General features: G+C 43.5%; 1 protein-coding gene across 1 annotated transcript in view; it reads right to left on the reverse strand.

Annotated features, from left to right (window-relative positions):
* Positions 1-15,930, reverse strand: part of LOC100617966 (zinc finger protein 345-like) — a 28,381-nt gene extending 12,451 nt beyond the window's left edge. Inside the window, exons 1-4 of the mRNA XM_007492229.3 lie at positions 11,594-15,930; positions 11,102-11,178; positions 10,647-10,755; positions 10,248-10,343 (exon numbers count right to left, since the gene is read on the reverse strand). Of these exons, the coding sequence (XP_007492291.2) occupies positions 10,248-10,343; positions 10,647-10,726 (176 nt within the window). The 5' untranslated portion in view covers positions 10,727-10,755; positions 11,102-11,178; positions 11,594-15,930. The remainder of the gene's footprint in view (positions 1-10,247; positions 10,344-10,646; positions 10,756-11,101; positions 11,179-11,593) is intronic.
* Positions 15,931-16,002: the final 72 nt, after the last annotated feature.

The raw sequence follows: 16,002 nt of genomic DNA on the forward strand, positions 1-16,002 counted from the left end.
AGCTTTGTACTTGTTTGAGTACTTCAAAAGGAGTGTAGATACAAGGAAGTCCTACGACTTAAACATAAGTTAAGCGTCGCAACCTTGAGTCTCACTTTAATATTTCATGTGTGCTCTATTGGCACTATTCAGGTTTAGTCTGTGCTCCTTGTTTTTATCCCTTTTCCTGGAATCAGACACAAACATTAATCACAGTCCTATAATATTTTATCAATAAATGGCAGGTTCCGATAGTTTAAAGCTTTTAGGCATATATTGATATTATAGCAAGAGTATATATATTAACTTGTATTACTGCAGGGAAAAAATATTAATATTAATTATGTGTACCTTCAGTACAAAAAATGAGAAAAAAATCAAATATTCTGATAAAAAATAAAAGAAAAGAAATAAGAAAAAATAAGAAAAAAAATCAGTAATTCAATATATTCTTGAAAGAAAAAAAACCAGCATCCATTTGTCTATGGATTATTATCTCCAATTCTTATGATAAGATAGAGTCACAATTCATATGATAAGATAGAGTTAATCAGTCTCAGCAGAAGATGCTTTCTTCACATGTGAACAGTGAATCCAAGAGTCTCTTTCTCCAATCTTTATAGATGTTGGAGTAGTTAATAATATTTGGAATGGTCCTTCCCATGAAGGTTCAGTTGCTCCAGTTCGCTTGAAATTCTTGATATAAACTTTATCTCCTGGGTTCAGGTCATGCAGAGAAAAGTCTAATGGTCCAGCTTGTACTGCAGCTCCAGATTCATGAAGTTCACGTAATTTGTGCTGTAACTCCTGTATATAGGAAGCAATAGTAATATCTCCCCCTAATAGCGATGTATAAGCCGGGGAGAAAGGCTTAGCCTGTATATATGGATGTCCAAAAAGCATCTCAAATGGTGAAATATGTAAGTCTCCTCTAGGCCTGCTTCTAAGATAAAATAGGGCCAGAGGGAGAATTTCAGGCCATTTTAAATGGGTCTCAGTGCATAATTTGCCAATCATAGTCTTAAGTTCTTTATTCATCCTCTCCACTTGGCCTGAGCTCTGGGGGTGATATGGAACATGGAATTTTGGAGTTATCCCCAAGCAAGAATATATTTGATTTAAGACAGAATCGGTAAAATGACTCCCTCTATCGGAGTCAATACGTGCTGGTAGGCCAAAACGAGGAATAATTTCTTTTAAAAGTATCTTTGCAACAAAATCTGCTGTGGCTCGGGTCGTAGGAAATGCTTCCGGCCATCTGGTTAGTTGATCTACAATTACTAGACAAAATTTATAACGTCCAGCCTTTGGCATTGTTATGAAATCTATCTGTAGGTGTTCAAAAGGTGTGTAAGCCAGAGGACGTCCCCCAAAGGCTTTTCCACGATATGCATGTTGGTTATATGCCTGGCAAATAGGGCAGGCTGAACATACTTTAGAGGCTACAGTAGTTATACCAGGGGCTATCCATACTCTCTTGACAGAGTCCACGATGCCCTGGGTGCCAAAATGACCATTTTTATGAATAGATTGGCAAATTTGGTTATAGAAACTTCTAGGGAGCAGGGGTTTTCCTTCAGGTGACACCCATACTCCATTAATTTGTTTTGCTTTAAATTTTTGTTTCCATTTTTCCACTTCCTTTTCATTATAGGAGAGTGATAAATTTAAATTATCAGTGGTTGTTAATGTTAAAATTAATCCAGGTCCTTCTATGGCTGCTAGTTTTGCAGCGGCATCTGCTCGGTCATTTCCTCTAGAGACAGGGTCAGAGCCACCTGTATGGGCAGAGCAATGAACTACAGCTAGGGCTTTAGGCAGTTTGAGAGCAGAAAGAACTTCATTAATAATTTCTGCATTAGCTATGGATTTTCCAGCTGAGGTTAAAAATCCTCTTTGGAGCCATAGCATCCCGACTGAGTGACAAATGCCGAAAGCATATCTAGAATCTGTATAAATTGTTGCCTTTTTATCCTTGGCAATTATACAAGCTTGTTTTAGAGCTATGAGTTCTGCTCCTTGAGCGCTAATGTTAGAAGGTAGTGAAGCTGACCATTCAGTGGCAAATTCTGAGACTACGGCAGCTCCAGTGTAACGTATGCCATCCCTCATAAAAGAGGAACCATCGGTAAATAAAATCAGATCTGCATTGTCTAAGGGAGTGTCCAAGAGATTATCTCGAGGCTTTTCTGCCATGGACACTAATGTTTCACAGTTATGTAGTGGTTCTCCTGAAGTAGGTAAATCTGGAAGCAAGGTGGCAGGGTTAAGAGTTGAACAGCGTTTCAAGGTAATATTTTCACTATTTAATAAGGTTATTTCATACCTTGTAATTCTCTGATCCGAGAATGCCTGTGTTCTATGTTTTACCAATAATGCTTCAATCTCATGTGGGCACATTATTGTTAATGGACATCCCAATACTAAATCAACGGTTTTTGTTACTAGTAAGGCTGTAGCAGCTACTCCTCTAAGGCATGGTGGTGCTCCTGCTGCTACTGGGTCTAGTTGGGCAGAATAATAAGCAATTGGGCGCTGAGAAGGTCCCAAAGTCTGAGTTAACACACCAGAGGCTACTCCTCTTCGCTCATGCACATATAAAGTAAATGGCTTGTTGTAATCTGGGATGCCTAGAGCAGGGGCAGACATGATAGCCTTTTTCAGATCTGTTAGAGCTGACAAGTGTTCAGGCTCTAATTTGAGGGGTTCAGGAACTGAATCCTTTGTTAATGCTATAAGGGGTTTAGTGATTTCCCCATAGCAAGGAATCCATTGTCTACAAAACCCTGTTGCTCCTAAAATTGCTCTCAGCTGTTTCTTAGTGGTAGGAGCACTCAATTTTTGAATGTTCTCAATTCGTTTTGGAGAAATATAACGAGCACCCGCAGTCAAGATGAATCCCAAATATTCTACTTTTTGGAGACACCATTGAATTTTATCCTTAGAGATTTTATGTCCTCTTTTGTGCAATTCCAAAAGAAGGTGTTTGCTATCTTCTTGACATGTTTCTGCATCTGTTGAAGCCAAGAGTAGATCATCTACATATTTGATTAATTTGCTATTTTTAAATGTTATATTGTCTGTGTCTTGGCTCAAAATTTGCTCAAATAAGCTCGGACTTTCGACATAACCCTGTGGCAGCCGACACCAGGTATATTGTGAGCCCTTCCAGGTGAAAGCAAAAATATGCCTGGAGTTTTCATGTATTGGTATGGAAAAGAAAGCTGAACACAAGTCTACTACTGTAAAGTATGTAGCTGTGCTAGTAATAGATGAAATAATAGTATGTATGTTAGAAACTACGGAGTGTCTCTTTATAACGTGATTATTCACTGCCCTTAGATCCTGTACGAATCTATAGATGTGCTTGCCATCGGGCCCTTTTTTTGGTTTTTTAATTGGCAGGATGGGCGTGTTGTATTCAGATTTGCAAGGGATTATTATTCCCTGTTCTATTAATGAGTTAATAACTGGTGTAATACCCTCAATTGCCTCCTTTGAGAGGGGATACTGAGGGATAGAAGGAGGTGGGCTAGATTTAGTTTTTATCTGCACAGGAACAGCAGATTTAAGTAAGCCTACATCAGAAGAAGATGTGGCCCAAAGAGACTCCGGTATATCTTTAGGTATTTCAAAAATGGAAGGTTCTTTTGCCTCCTGGTTTTCAGAGAGAAGTACAGGGAGTAAATTTAAAGATTCCTCTGGTACTTCTAATGATAATGAGCCATCTGGGGAGCAGGTTATTGTGGCTCTGAGTTTGCATAGAAGGTCCCTCCCCAGCAAATTTAAAGGGGAGTCAGGCATCAAAAGGAAAGAGTGTTGTACCTCTAGGGGTCCTACAGACACCATTCTAGGAGGAAGTCTTTTAACTCTTTGGGTTATTCCTGATACTCCCATTACATTCTCTGAGCCAATAGAATAACATTGTAAATCAGGTTTTCTCTTTAATACAGACCAGGAAGCTCCGGTGTCTAATAGACAATCATAATAGGTGTTACCCACCTTTAAGGTAACATGGGGTTCATTAGTATGGGGAGGGCAGTGGATAGGGACAACGGGTAGTAGGACATCAGGGTCTGGGAAATCAAAGGTTGTATCCTCTGATTCCTGTGCCCCAGCCCCCCCTGGGCACCATCATTGTGTTTGGGATATTCCTTGGGCACCCCCCTGAAGGGCACCTCTCTGAGGGTCATTAGTACCTCGAGTAATTTTTGGACGAGCGCCATTTCTCATATATTGTTGAGTATTATCATTAAAATTTTCTTCAATTTGAGCATTGTCATTAAATTCCCAATTCCTATTTCTATAATTCTGGTTTCTAAAGCTCTTATTTCTATATTCATTATAGTTATTTCCATAGTCATTATTATAATTTCTAGAATTTTGGTTTCTATAACCATTATCATAATTTCTATAGTTATTATTTCTAAAACCATTATTAAACTGTGTATTCCTTCCAAACATCTTAAGAAAGGTTCTACATTCCATCATTTTGTGGCCCTTCTTCTCACAGAAGTGGCAAGTAATGGATTGATAATTGGATTTCTGGAGAGGGGCAATTGTCGTTGGTTCATTATCATGCCCACTTTCTAATTTAGTTATCCTATCTATTACACATCTCATTTTTTTCTTCATTTCCTCCATGTCATCATTATTCTCTTTCTCCTTTTCTTCGTTTCCCTTAAAAACATATATAGCTGTTTTTCGCAATTCTTCAAGGTCCATATCTGACCATCTTGGGCATTGTGTTTTAAAATAATTTTTAATTACTTTGCAAGAATTATTTACAAAGATTCTTCTAACTTGTCTTAAACTATTCTCTTTATTTAAGTCCCAATCTAAGTATCTGTCCCCAAACTCGATAATTCTGTCCATAAATCTGGAGGGTGTTTCGTTTTCCTTTTGCTTAATTTTTTCCAGTTCCATCCACTTATCTGTACTGTCCGCACATTCCTTCATGGCTGTGAGGATGGCCTCTCTACAACGGTATAGTTGTAGATAGTCCTCAGGATTATTATAGTCCCATTCGGGATCCTGAGATGGCCAATGTGCTGCATTACGCCCCCGGGTTTTGTTGACATGAGCAATTATTTTATTTTTTTCACGTTCACTTAAAAAAGCCTGTAGTAAGCTCTCAACGTCCTTGTAAGACGGATTATATTGAAAAAATATGTCTCCCATCTTTTTTGTTACTAGAAAAGGATCTTGTTCATATGTGGGGATATTTCGTGTAAATTCATTTATTTCTTGGGGAGTAAACGGTATCCTATGTCTTAAAGTCACCACATCCCCATTTCGTCCTATTTCAGGTACTTCTCTTAGAGGAAACAGGCCTCTAGTTGAATTTTGCACCTGTGGGTCAGTTTGACAAGGACAGGTTTCTCTAGGAGGACAAGATCTCCCTTGCATTGGAATTTGGTTTTCTGTAGGAGAAGGAACATGAGAAGCTGGGATTGCAGGGGAAGGGTTTTGGGGATTAAATTCAGACAAGATTTGCACTACACGAGAGAAGCAGTCTGTTAACTGGGCTATAGGGAAGGTGTTTTCCATCTCTATTTCAGGGAAGGAAATTTCCTCATTCAAAGGTTCAGAAACAGGTCTGTTTCTGGTAGAGTGGTTTTTTGCCAATTGATCCTGTAAGAAACTTTTTAGATCTTCTAATTGGGCTTGCATTTTATCCTCAATTTTTCCTATTTTATCTTCCATATTTCCCATTTTATCCTCAATATTTCCTATTTTATTCTCAATATTTCCTATTTTATCCTCAAGTTTTTCTATTTTATTCTCAATATTTCCTATTTTATCCTCAATTTTTTCTATTGTATCCTCAATTTTTTCTATTGTATCCTCAATTTTTTCTATTTTATCCTCAATTTTTTCTATTTTATCCTCAATATTTTCTATTTTATCCTCAACATTTTCTATTTTATCCTCAATATTTTCTATTTTATCCTCATTTTGTTTTATTTTATCCTCATTTTGTTTTATTTTATCCTCATTTTGTTTTATTTTATCCTCATTTTGTTTTATTTTATCCTCAATATTTTTTATTTTTTCATCTCTAAATATAGTATTGAGGAGTACAAAAATGACAGTACCTATTAATATAAAAATTTGGAGGTATCCTTCATTCCTCAATGCCCCTACTTCTTCAGCTGCCATATAATTGTCAAAGAATGTAGTACTCATTTTTATATGTATATTTTGTAATTTCACAAAACACGTGGGGAGCAGGGCAAAGCAACAAACTTTCCACAGGGTTTTTTTTTTTTTTAATCCAGGAAGTTGTTCCTTAAGGGAAAGGATATTTAGAAACAGTTCTTCCAGCCAGGACTTTAGAGTCCTGTTGCTGAGATTTAAAAACAGCTGTTTTCTGTCTATCAGAGTCACACAGCTGGGAAGTATCTGAGGTCCAATTTGAACCCAGGACCTTCTGCCTCTAGGGCTGGCTCTCAATCCGCTGAGCTACCCAGCTGTCCCTTAAGATTAAAGGGAAGAAAAAGAAAAAACTGCTGATTCCAATTTAACTTAAGGAGAAAAGAGAAAAAGTTTTTTATACTCACGTGTTCTAGCAGCTGTGTCTTTAAGCCAAGTTTTTTTGTTAAAAAAAAAGAACTAAGTGGTGAAACAGTATAGTAAAAAGGCAAGGAAAAAGTTTTATTGAGAGGATTCTTTAGACTCCCGTGTGGTCAGCCACAATGTTACAAGGGAATCACTTTAAAAGACTGATATATATTAATTTAAGGTCGCCAAGGAATCAGCTATGTAATTCCTAAATGAAAAACTCAAGTCAGCCGTCAGCCTTTTTTGGAGTTTAATTACAATAGGAGCAAGAAAGGAATTAGAGATATATATATATAGAGAGAAAGGAATAGGGCTTAAATACCCCTTCTGTTTAGGCTGGGCCAAAAGGCCCAAGCCCTTAGATAGCTGGGGCAAAGAAAACAGATCAGTCCCTATTACTCACGTGTCCAAAATGGAGAAACAGTCTCAGAGGCCCCCACCTTCAGCTTCCTTCAGAGCAAGCTTCCTCAGAGCCCAGGAACCACACCGACCAAAAACTCAATCCTCCCCCTAGTCTCCAGACCCTCCTATCTTTAAGGACCCCATCTAAGTTGCCTCCCCTCAGTCCTCACATCTACCAATCACTCTTCATCAATTTCCCTGTCAATGGAGGCTCTCGCTTAACCCAGGACCGCCCAGAGGTTTCTGGCTTTTGCACATGTCTGTTGAAGGTCATATTTTCAAATGATTAAATCTATACTCCTTTGCTACAGCCCTTTCTAAATCCTGTTAACTTGAGTATGGTAGAGATTGGAATAATTAAATTTTGATCTAGGCTGCAGCCCTTACTCAATCCTATTAGGACTGAATAGGGTGGAGTATCTCCATTGTATCAATTCTAAAATCAAATCAAGACTCAAAGAAATTCCTGTTCTATGCTTAAGCATAGGTCAAAGTCCTTTCCATTGTTCAGCAAAGGGTTTCTGTCCTAAAGTAATCTTAAGAAGGGAAGAGAAGGAACCTCCCATGCCAATGGAGTTCCCATTCCAATAGACTATCAGTAAGAAATTTTCCAAGTATGAAATATCCCAATGGTGAAATTTCCAACATTTATAAGTCTAAGGAAATTTGAGGTTTACACGCTTCTGGTGATTAAATCTAAAAATGGGCAGAGCAGAGTTCATCCCATCTTCACAGAAGAGAGGAGAACTAAAAAACAATATACACTGATGCAAAAGAAGAAGGGAGTCCATTCCTGCTATTGCTACCAGTCTGGGCTAGGGAAGAGCAAGTGGCCAAACTTAGCAGACACCAAGACATAAACGGTGTCCAGAGGCCAATCTTTGATTGTGGCCAATAGACTTCACTGCCTTTTACTTTCAGCTCTTCCCCTTCCCAGCTGACCCAATAAAAAATTGAAGGGTTATTTTTGAAAACATTCTTTCAAACTTTAATTGTTTTCTCTCCCTTCTCACCTCTGACTCCTGAAGTTGATGTATTCAAGGCTCAGCTCAAATATCACTGCAAAATATATACACAAAGTCTTTTCCTAGCTCCCATCATTCTACATCTCTGTGCCAGGTGATGGAGATCTTTCCTTCCTCAAATGATCATCTCTGCATAAATTTTGTCTCATAGAGAAGAGCTGAAGTTTCTATGTATCCTAAGAGCTTAGCCTGTGAGGCATGCTTAGTAGAAGTTTATTCACATGAGTTGTGAACAAATAAATTAAGTACTTATTATGAGCTAAACCTGGGGAGACAAATAGAAAAATCAAGATAGTCCAGGCTCTCACACAGGCTTATACTCTAAACAGAAAATGCAAGGCATATGCAAAGGGCCAGGATTCAGGAGGTGGGGGGGTTACAAGGTCTGAGGGTCCCTATGTTACAGCAGTAGGTCAGACAATAGTGCCCATGAACTGCAGGGCAGGCCTGGATTACCTAAGGAGTCAGCAACAGAGTAAATGATGAGGCCTCAGAGGGTTGTCCACATCATCATAAAGAATAGAGTTGCTGACACCCATGCCATCCAACCCATGTGGGAGTCAAGCAGGGGAGGGGAAGGGGATCCGGGGCCCAGGAAGGACACTCTTTTTTTAACTTATTTTAATTAACATAATTAACTAATTAATAACATAGTACACTGATCCAGAGACACATTTTAGTCACAAGTATAATTTTTCTCAGGAAGGGCACTCCTGATGCTGGTATAATCTGTTAATCCTGGGTGGGTTCTGGGATGACCCTGGAAAGGAGAGAAGTCCTGGCAATGATAGATAGAGGAAGATTAAGCATGTTTCTCTGAAAATGGAGGGAAGGACAAGCAGAAATGACAAACTGTGACTGCAGCAGGAAGAGCACAAGATTTCTGAGAGAGAGAAGTCCAAGAGATAAAATGTGAGGAAGGATGCTGATAAACCAAATGGGGTTAAAAGAATGATAATGTGGGATGGAAATTTTCCTCCCTTTGTTTGACATCATCCATCAGTGAGCTGGAGGTCATTTTCCATTGAGATGTGCAGGTATCAACCAACTCTTAGAGAAAGGAAGTTGAAACCAATGAGACAGGAAACTGATCCCACAGGCACTGCTCCCACCCTGGGTAGTGCCGGGGAAATTAAGGAACTATGATTGGTTCCTGAGATGTGACAGGGGAGAGCATGTGGGTGGATAAAATTGTTTATAAGGCGACCAAGGCACTGGATGCTCTCTCTTGCACTCTTGTGGCTGGAGATTAGAATCTGAAGGAACCCCTGTCAGTGGTGAGCTTCGATCCATCAAATGGCACATAAAGTATTTAGCTAAACTACTTTCTATCTCTTTCCTACATTTCCCTCTCTTTCCTATCACTACTTTGATGTAATGAAGTTACTAATTCTGCTAGCAGACTCATAATTTAATTTTAACTATTACAATGACCACTGGGGGTAATGATGTTTGATTGCATATGAGAACTGGCTCAAGGGAGAAGAGGAGCTGTGTGGGGATATCAAAGCTGTCTTGTAGTACTTTTAAAACCCTTACCTTCTGCCTTACAATCAATACTAAGCATTGGTTCAAAGGCAGAAGAGCAGTAAGGCAATTGGGGGTTAAATGACTTGCCCAGGTTCCCACAGCTGGGCCAAATTTGAACTCAGGACCTCCCTCCTCTAGACCTAGCTCTCCATCCACTGAGCCTCCAAGCTGCCCCTGTCTTATAATATTAAAAGAGCTGTCATGTAGAAGAGGGACTTGAACCATGCTGTTTGGGTCCCCAGGGCAGAGCTACAAGCAGAAGGAACAAAGATGGTAAACACACCCCTACCATGGGAGCTATCGAAGGCTGCCTTGTAGGTGCTGGCTTCTGCCTCACTGAAGGTATGAAAGAAAGGGCTGGACACTTGGCAGGTTCAACATAGAACAGATTCTGCATCTCTTGGTTCTTTTCTAAAAGTATAGGTTGGCCTACATAGCCTGAGAAGTCCCTTCTGATCCTGACATTGTCACTCTTTCTCACTTCAGGGCTCAGGAGCCTCACCTAGAAAAGCAGATGGTAGAGATGATACGTACGTGAGGTCCTTCCTAGATCTAATATTCAGTATCCTGTGGAAATTGGCTGCCTGAAGTAAAGGGGAACATACACAAGATCAACCTGGACAGGCATCGTCTCCCTAAACCTGGGAAAGGCTGAGGAGTGGGCCACAATGATGCTGCCCTGAAGGACCAGGAGGCTGCAGCTGTTCTTTGGAGGGATGCTCACCTGCCTGGTTTTCCCTCACCCACCTGGAAAGGTGCCTTCTGGGACTGCTCTCTCTGGAATCCATGGGGCTCCTCCTTTCTCCAGATGGAAGATAATGCATGGCTTGTGAACAGCAAGTCCTGCTCAGGGGAAAGAAAGGGGAAAGTACTTTGAACAGAGTCTCTGTTCCAATGTACTCATCTGAAAAATATGGGGTTTGGACTAGATGATCTCTAAGGATGAGCCTTCCAACTCTAAATTTGGAATGCTGTGAGCCGATGTTACATTTCTTGTAGGATATCCCCCCACCCCATCCCCCAGCAAACTAGCTGTGGCTACCAAAGACAGGAAAACACTCAAGATGCCACGTGGCTTCCAGTGAATGAGAATGTGAAGATCATCCAATGAGCACATTCTGAACCAGAGAGGGAAACCATCTTTACCCAGAGAGACAAGGTTGCTGTAGTTCTCCAGCATCACATCCTTGAACAAGTTCCTCTGTGCAGGGTCCAGCTGCCTCCATTCCTCCTGGGTGAACTCCACAGCTACATCCTGGAATGTAAATGACTTCTGAAACATCAACACATTCTTGCTCACTTGGGGATCCTCTCTCAGATGGACCCTGGGGGTGACCATTGTGAATTTTTGTTAGAAATCTTGGGGGCAGCTCAGTGGATTGAGAGCCAGGCTTAGAGATGGGAGGTCCTGGGTTCAAATCTGGCCTCAGACACTTCCAGCTGTGTGACCCTGGACAAGTCACTTAACCCCCATTACCTGGCCCTTACCACTCTTCTGCCTTAGAACCAATACACAGTATTGATTCCAAGACAGAAGGTCAGGGTTTAAAAAAAAAAATCTAGCTTTTAATCATTTTGGTCCCAGAAAAACTCCAACTCACCTGAAAGCTGACTGGAGGGCCAAACGGGACCATTCCCTTCTCCTTGTAGAAAACAACAGAGTTCCCAGGAGGCAGATCTGGGAAGGAGAGAGCAAGCATGAACAAGACCAGCATTTTCTTTAGCGCCCAGCCCCAGGAAGTATTCCTGAGACCACGGATTTTAAGTTGGAAGGCACCTTAGCAACCAGATGAGCCTCTTCCACACCCATTTTATAAACGCCAAGAGTGAGGCTCAGAGGAATGACATGATTTGCCCAGGGTGAGCCAGGCGGACAGGACATGGGAAGTCCCTCTCCTTCAGCTTCCAGGACAAAGGAGACGGAGAAGGACCCACCCAGGCCCTGGGCAGCCAGCGCCCCATCCCCTTTTCTTTCTCCTCCTCCCAGGCTGAGGCTTAGGGGCTTCTGACCAGATGGAGTCCCCCGCAGGTTGCCTGCGTTCCTCGGAGCTGGCAGAGGTGGGATATTTGCAGTGCTGACGGGAGCTACTCACCAGGGAATGGCAGGTCGCTAAGTGCCTAAAGGAGACTGGATGAAAAGAAATGGCAATCTCCCGCGTACTCTTCCTTCTGGTAGCTCTCCAAGGTACCAGTGGTAGTTGTTGCTATGTCTCCACAGCCCCAGGCCTAGGCCGACAGACCTAGCGCTTCGCTTGGGCTTGTGGGAAATGTGGTCCTGAAGCCAGGGGAAGCTTCTGCGCATGTCCCGCACGGTGCGGCTTGGGAAGACCAGCGCGTCTCTCCCCCTTTCTCCACCGTCCCGGTCCCTTGCCACCCCACCAATACCCCCGGACACTCCCAGCAGGGCCCTGGGCTCCAAAGCACTTCGGCGTCGTTTTTCATTTTCCCTGTCTGTACCCAGAAGCCGTCCCTTGCCTCTTCCACTGAACTCTCCCCGCCGGCTAGAGAGCAAAACCAATCAGCACAAAGCACTCTGTTTGACAGCCCGGCTCCAGCCAATAAGCAGCCGGTCCGAGGCATCGGTGGGACGAGCGATCCTTTATCTCCTTCGATTCCTCAGGATCCCCCGGGGTCTCTTAGCAGCCTATGAGGGACATTTGGGGGCTCACGTAGATGAATAGTCTCGTTACACAGTGACTGGATCTTTAGATCAAGGCACAGTGTTAAAAAATAAAAGCCAGGGGAGTGAAACCCCACCTCCTCCTCCAGGAAGAGCGAGGGAAAGGGCAGCAAAAGCCTACGGAGCCGGGCTGCAGCGACCGAGGACCCGGGAGTCTCTTTACCTTCAGCTGGATAACACTCGCTGCAGGAAATCGTTCAAGGCAAAAATGATTTAGCTAGCGACTCCAAAAGGAAGAGGCGGGGCTAAAATAGACCATGGGCGGAGGGAAAGGGAACAAGCCCTTCAGGAGCACCCGGGCGAGGTACTTTACCAGCACTATCTCATTTGATCCTCACGACAAGCCTGCAAGATCGGGACAGCTATCGCTCCCCATTTTACAGCTGAACAAAACAGATGAAATGACTTGCCCAGGTGCACCTAGTTTCTAAGTGTCCGGGGCACACTCTGAAATCCATTTCAGCCCTCAAAGCCCGATGACTCCAGGCTCCTATCTCTATTCACTGTACCATTTACTACATAACCGCAAATGGGAAAAATCAGGACGTGGACAGAGGGGGTTTGACCAAGCGCTCCGGCCTCATTCTCTCCTGGACGAGGCTGGTTAGCTCTTCCTCTACTAGTACTCTCGAGGGGTTAAAGGATCCCATTCCATTCCCCCATCCGGGATGACTGCCCTGGTACCGGGTGGTTTAATGGATAGAGCATCAGGCCTGGAGTCAGGAAGACCCAAGTGCAAACCGGATCTTAGACCTCGGCTGGCTTGTGTGACCCTGGGCGAGTGACTACCTCAGTTCCTCCTCTGTAAAATGGGGATACATTGAAGAAAATGGCAAACCAGTATCTTTACCAAGATCTGACCAACAAAGCTTTTACGAAAGAGTATTTAATAGTGCAGCAATTACAGAAGCACAACACCTCCCCCGTCCCCACATACTCTCCTTTAGACCCTGGGGAAAGGGCATTGTCTTGCCCAATTTCAATGAGGTTGGACCCACCAACTTCACTTCGGGAATGGGGATGAGGGGCATTGCTACTGGATGAGCCCTTGTCCTCTTCAGGGCCCCAACTCTACTTTCAAAACTCAAAAGGCCAGAGAATCCAATCTTACTCATCTCTAAGGAAAGCACAAAGGAAGAGCAGAGCCCCAAGGCCCCTGTCAGCCTCCCATAGGTTCGGTGAGGCAGCACTGGGTAGGAAGGTGTCATGAGAACAGCCAGCCTGAAGACAACGCATGCCTTCTGAATGCTCTCTCCACCCCCGCTTCCAGTTAGGAAACCAGAGCGGTTCCTATTCACACGTGGTCGCGGGACCAGACCCAGTCACGGAACGTTTTAGTGTTCAGTTGTCTGACTTTTCATGCCACCAGTTGGGGTCTTTCCCCTGCTCCAAAGCCCTTACAAAGCACAGGGAGACAGAACCTATACATGCTGTGATGCCTTGGCTTTGGAGAATATGAAGACAAAGCAACAGGTATGTTCTGGTCTGTCAGGTTGGTCATTTCTTTCTCCAGGGTGTCCCCATTTTATAGAGGAGGAACTGAGGTCAACAGTGACTTGCCCAGGGTCACCCAAGCTAGCAAGTGTCAAAGGTCAGATTTACCCCTTGGTCTTCCTGTAATCTGACCATCTGGCTCTTAGAAATGGGGAGGCCACTGCAGATGAATGATGATTCCTGTGGTGAAGGCAGTAATGGAGGAGTCTTTTTTGAATGGCTAACTGGTATGGGGGAAAGGCTATTGCCACCGTTGTGTAGCAAACAGACCAGGGAAGCAGTCATCTTCCTGCACTCAAGGGACTGATGAAACTGTGGATATAGAAATGGAGGGCATCTCTATGAATCTCTTAGGTGTTGAACCTCATCACACAGCTGGAGCACAAAACGTGCGTGGGGAACATAATGGTTTGCTGTTGTTTTTCAGTCATATCTGATTCTGACTCCATTTGGAGTTTTCTTGGCAATGATACAGGAGGGGTTTGCCATTCTCTTCTCCAGTTCATTTTACAGATGGGCAAACTGAGGCCAACAAGGTTAAGTGACTTAGCCTGGGTCACAGAGTGTTTGAGGCCAGATTTGAATTCAGGTCTTCCTGTCTCTAGGACTGGAGCTCTATTACCCATTATGCCGTATGAATATTTTTGGATGACCATGTTGCAAACCTGCCCATAAGGTTGCACAACCAAGTCAGTGCATTAGACTCCAAACTCAAGAAGAGGGTCAATAAAGATGTACTCATAAGACATTACTGCCGGGATAGGGGGCAGCGGGGTAGCTCAGTGGATGGAGAGCCAGGTCTAGAGATAGGAGGTCCTGGGTTCAAATCTGGCCTCAGACACTTCCTAGCTAAGTGACCCTGGACAAGTCACTTGACCCCCATGGCCTAGCCCTTACCACTCTTCTGACTTGGAGCCAATACACAGTATGGATTCTAAGCTGGAAGGCAAGGGCTTAAAAAAAAGGCACCATGGAACTACCCTAATCACCATGAGACCCGTGTCTGGTGCTTTACTAGCATTTACTCTCTCCATCTCCCTAAGTCTTACTTTCCCCTATCATTCTATTAGGGACATTAGTGTGTCCAGAGCAAAGGGAAGCTCCTCTCCTCTGGGGGTGTGGTGAGGCAGGTGCCTGGCTGAAGAGGGGACAATACTTTGACCTTCCACAAACCCACCAAGGCCAGCTTTCCAAGGAGCACAGCCAGAGTTCCAGACTCCTCTACAAAGAAGACCTGTTAGACACAAACCAGGCTTCAGCGCTCTAATGTTTGACCTGGGTAGCTGCCATAGAAACTCCAGACAGACCACAAAGAAGCTTCCTATTTCCGGGCTGAAGCAGGCATTTCCTGGAGGAAGGCAAATGGGCTTGAAGTAGGGATGGTGGAAGGGAGCCACTTCCTAATCGCTGGGCTGAGGAAGGGGGGGGGGGCAATGGAGCCATAGACCAGGACGTACCAGTAAATATCCAGCTTCTTTTCACTCGTGGACTTGGTGGTTGTACCTAATCTTATTCTCCCCTTTTGTTTTATACATACAAATCCCCTTGCAACTCTACGAAACCTCTGAGGAAAACCAGTCAATGCTAACACTGGCTTTGAGAGAGAGCAGGAACAAATCCACATCCTGAAGACAAAGTCCCCACTTCTCTGTGTGACAAGGGAAGTGTCATGATCTTTGGATGCTGGGACCCTCAACTGCCTGTTTTTTCCATTTTTATCTCAGTGTTTCTTTTCTTAATCAACACAGGAGGGTTTTCGACCAAGATGGCAAAGTAGTAAGGGAGGCCAAGCAGCATCGCCTGCCAACCTCCCTCCCCAAAGACGACCGGCAGGATACTTGTCTTCCTTCCACCAAAAAGAACAAGGGAAAAGGGAGAGAAACCTAAAGGAGCTAAGTTAGTGAATGGCCTAGAGAAGAGGCAAGGCCAGTGGCTCAGCTAGTGGCCTTGGAACTTAAAGCCAACACAGAAGGCTTGATGCATTTTCCCTCAGCCCTTTCCTGGTTCAGCAGGTCAGGGTACAACTTTTCCCTTCCTCACCTCCTCTCTGCTTCTTCTCCCACTTCGGCTCAAGCATCTCAGCTTCTCGGCATTAATACTTGGATGATCGGCCTGGCCAGTGAAGCACCATGAATCTGGGCTTCCTGACCCATCAGAGGGCCAGAGCCTTAAGACTAGGGCCATCTATCTATGGAGGCTTCTAATGCCCAGAGAATTCTCTGCAGCCCTTGAACCTGATAATTTTTTTTTTTAACCCTTACCTTCTGTCCTGGAGTCAATACTGTGCATTGGCTCCAAGGCAGAAGAGTGGTAAGGGCTAGGCAATGG

The sequence above is a fragment of the Monodelphis domestica genome, chromosome 4 (genome assembly GCF_027887165.1).
Source record: "Monodelphis domestica isolate mMonDom1 chromosome 4, mMonDom1.pri, whole genome shotgun sequence".
Lineage (NCBI taxonomy): Eukaryota > Metazoa > Chordata > Mammalia > Didelphimorphia > Didelphidae > Monodelphis > Monodelphis domestica.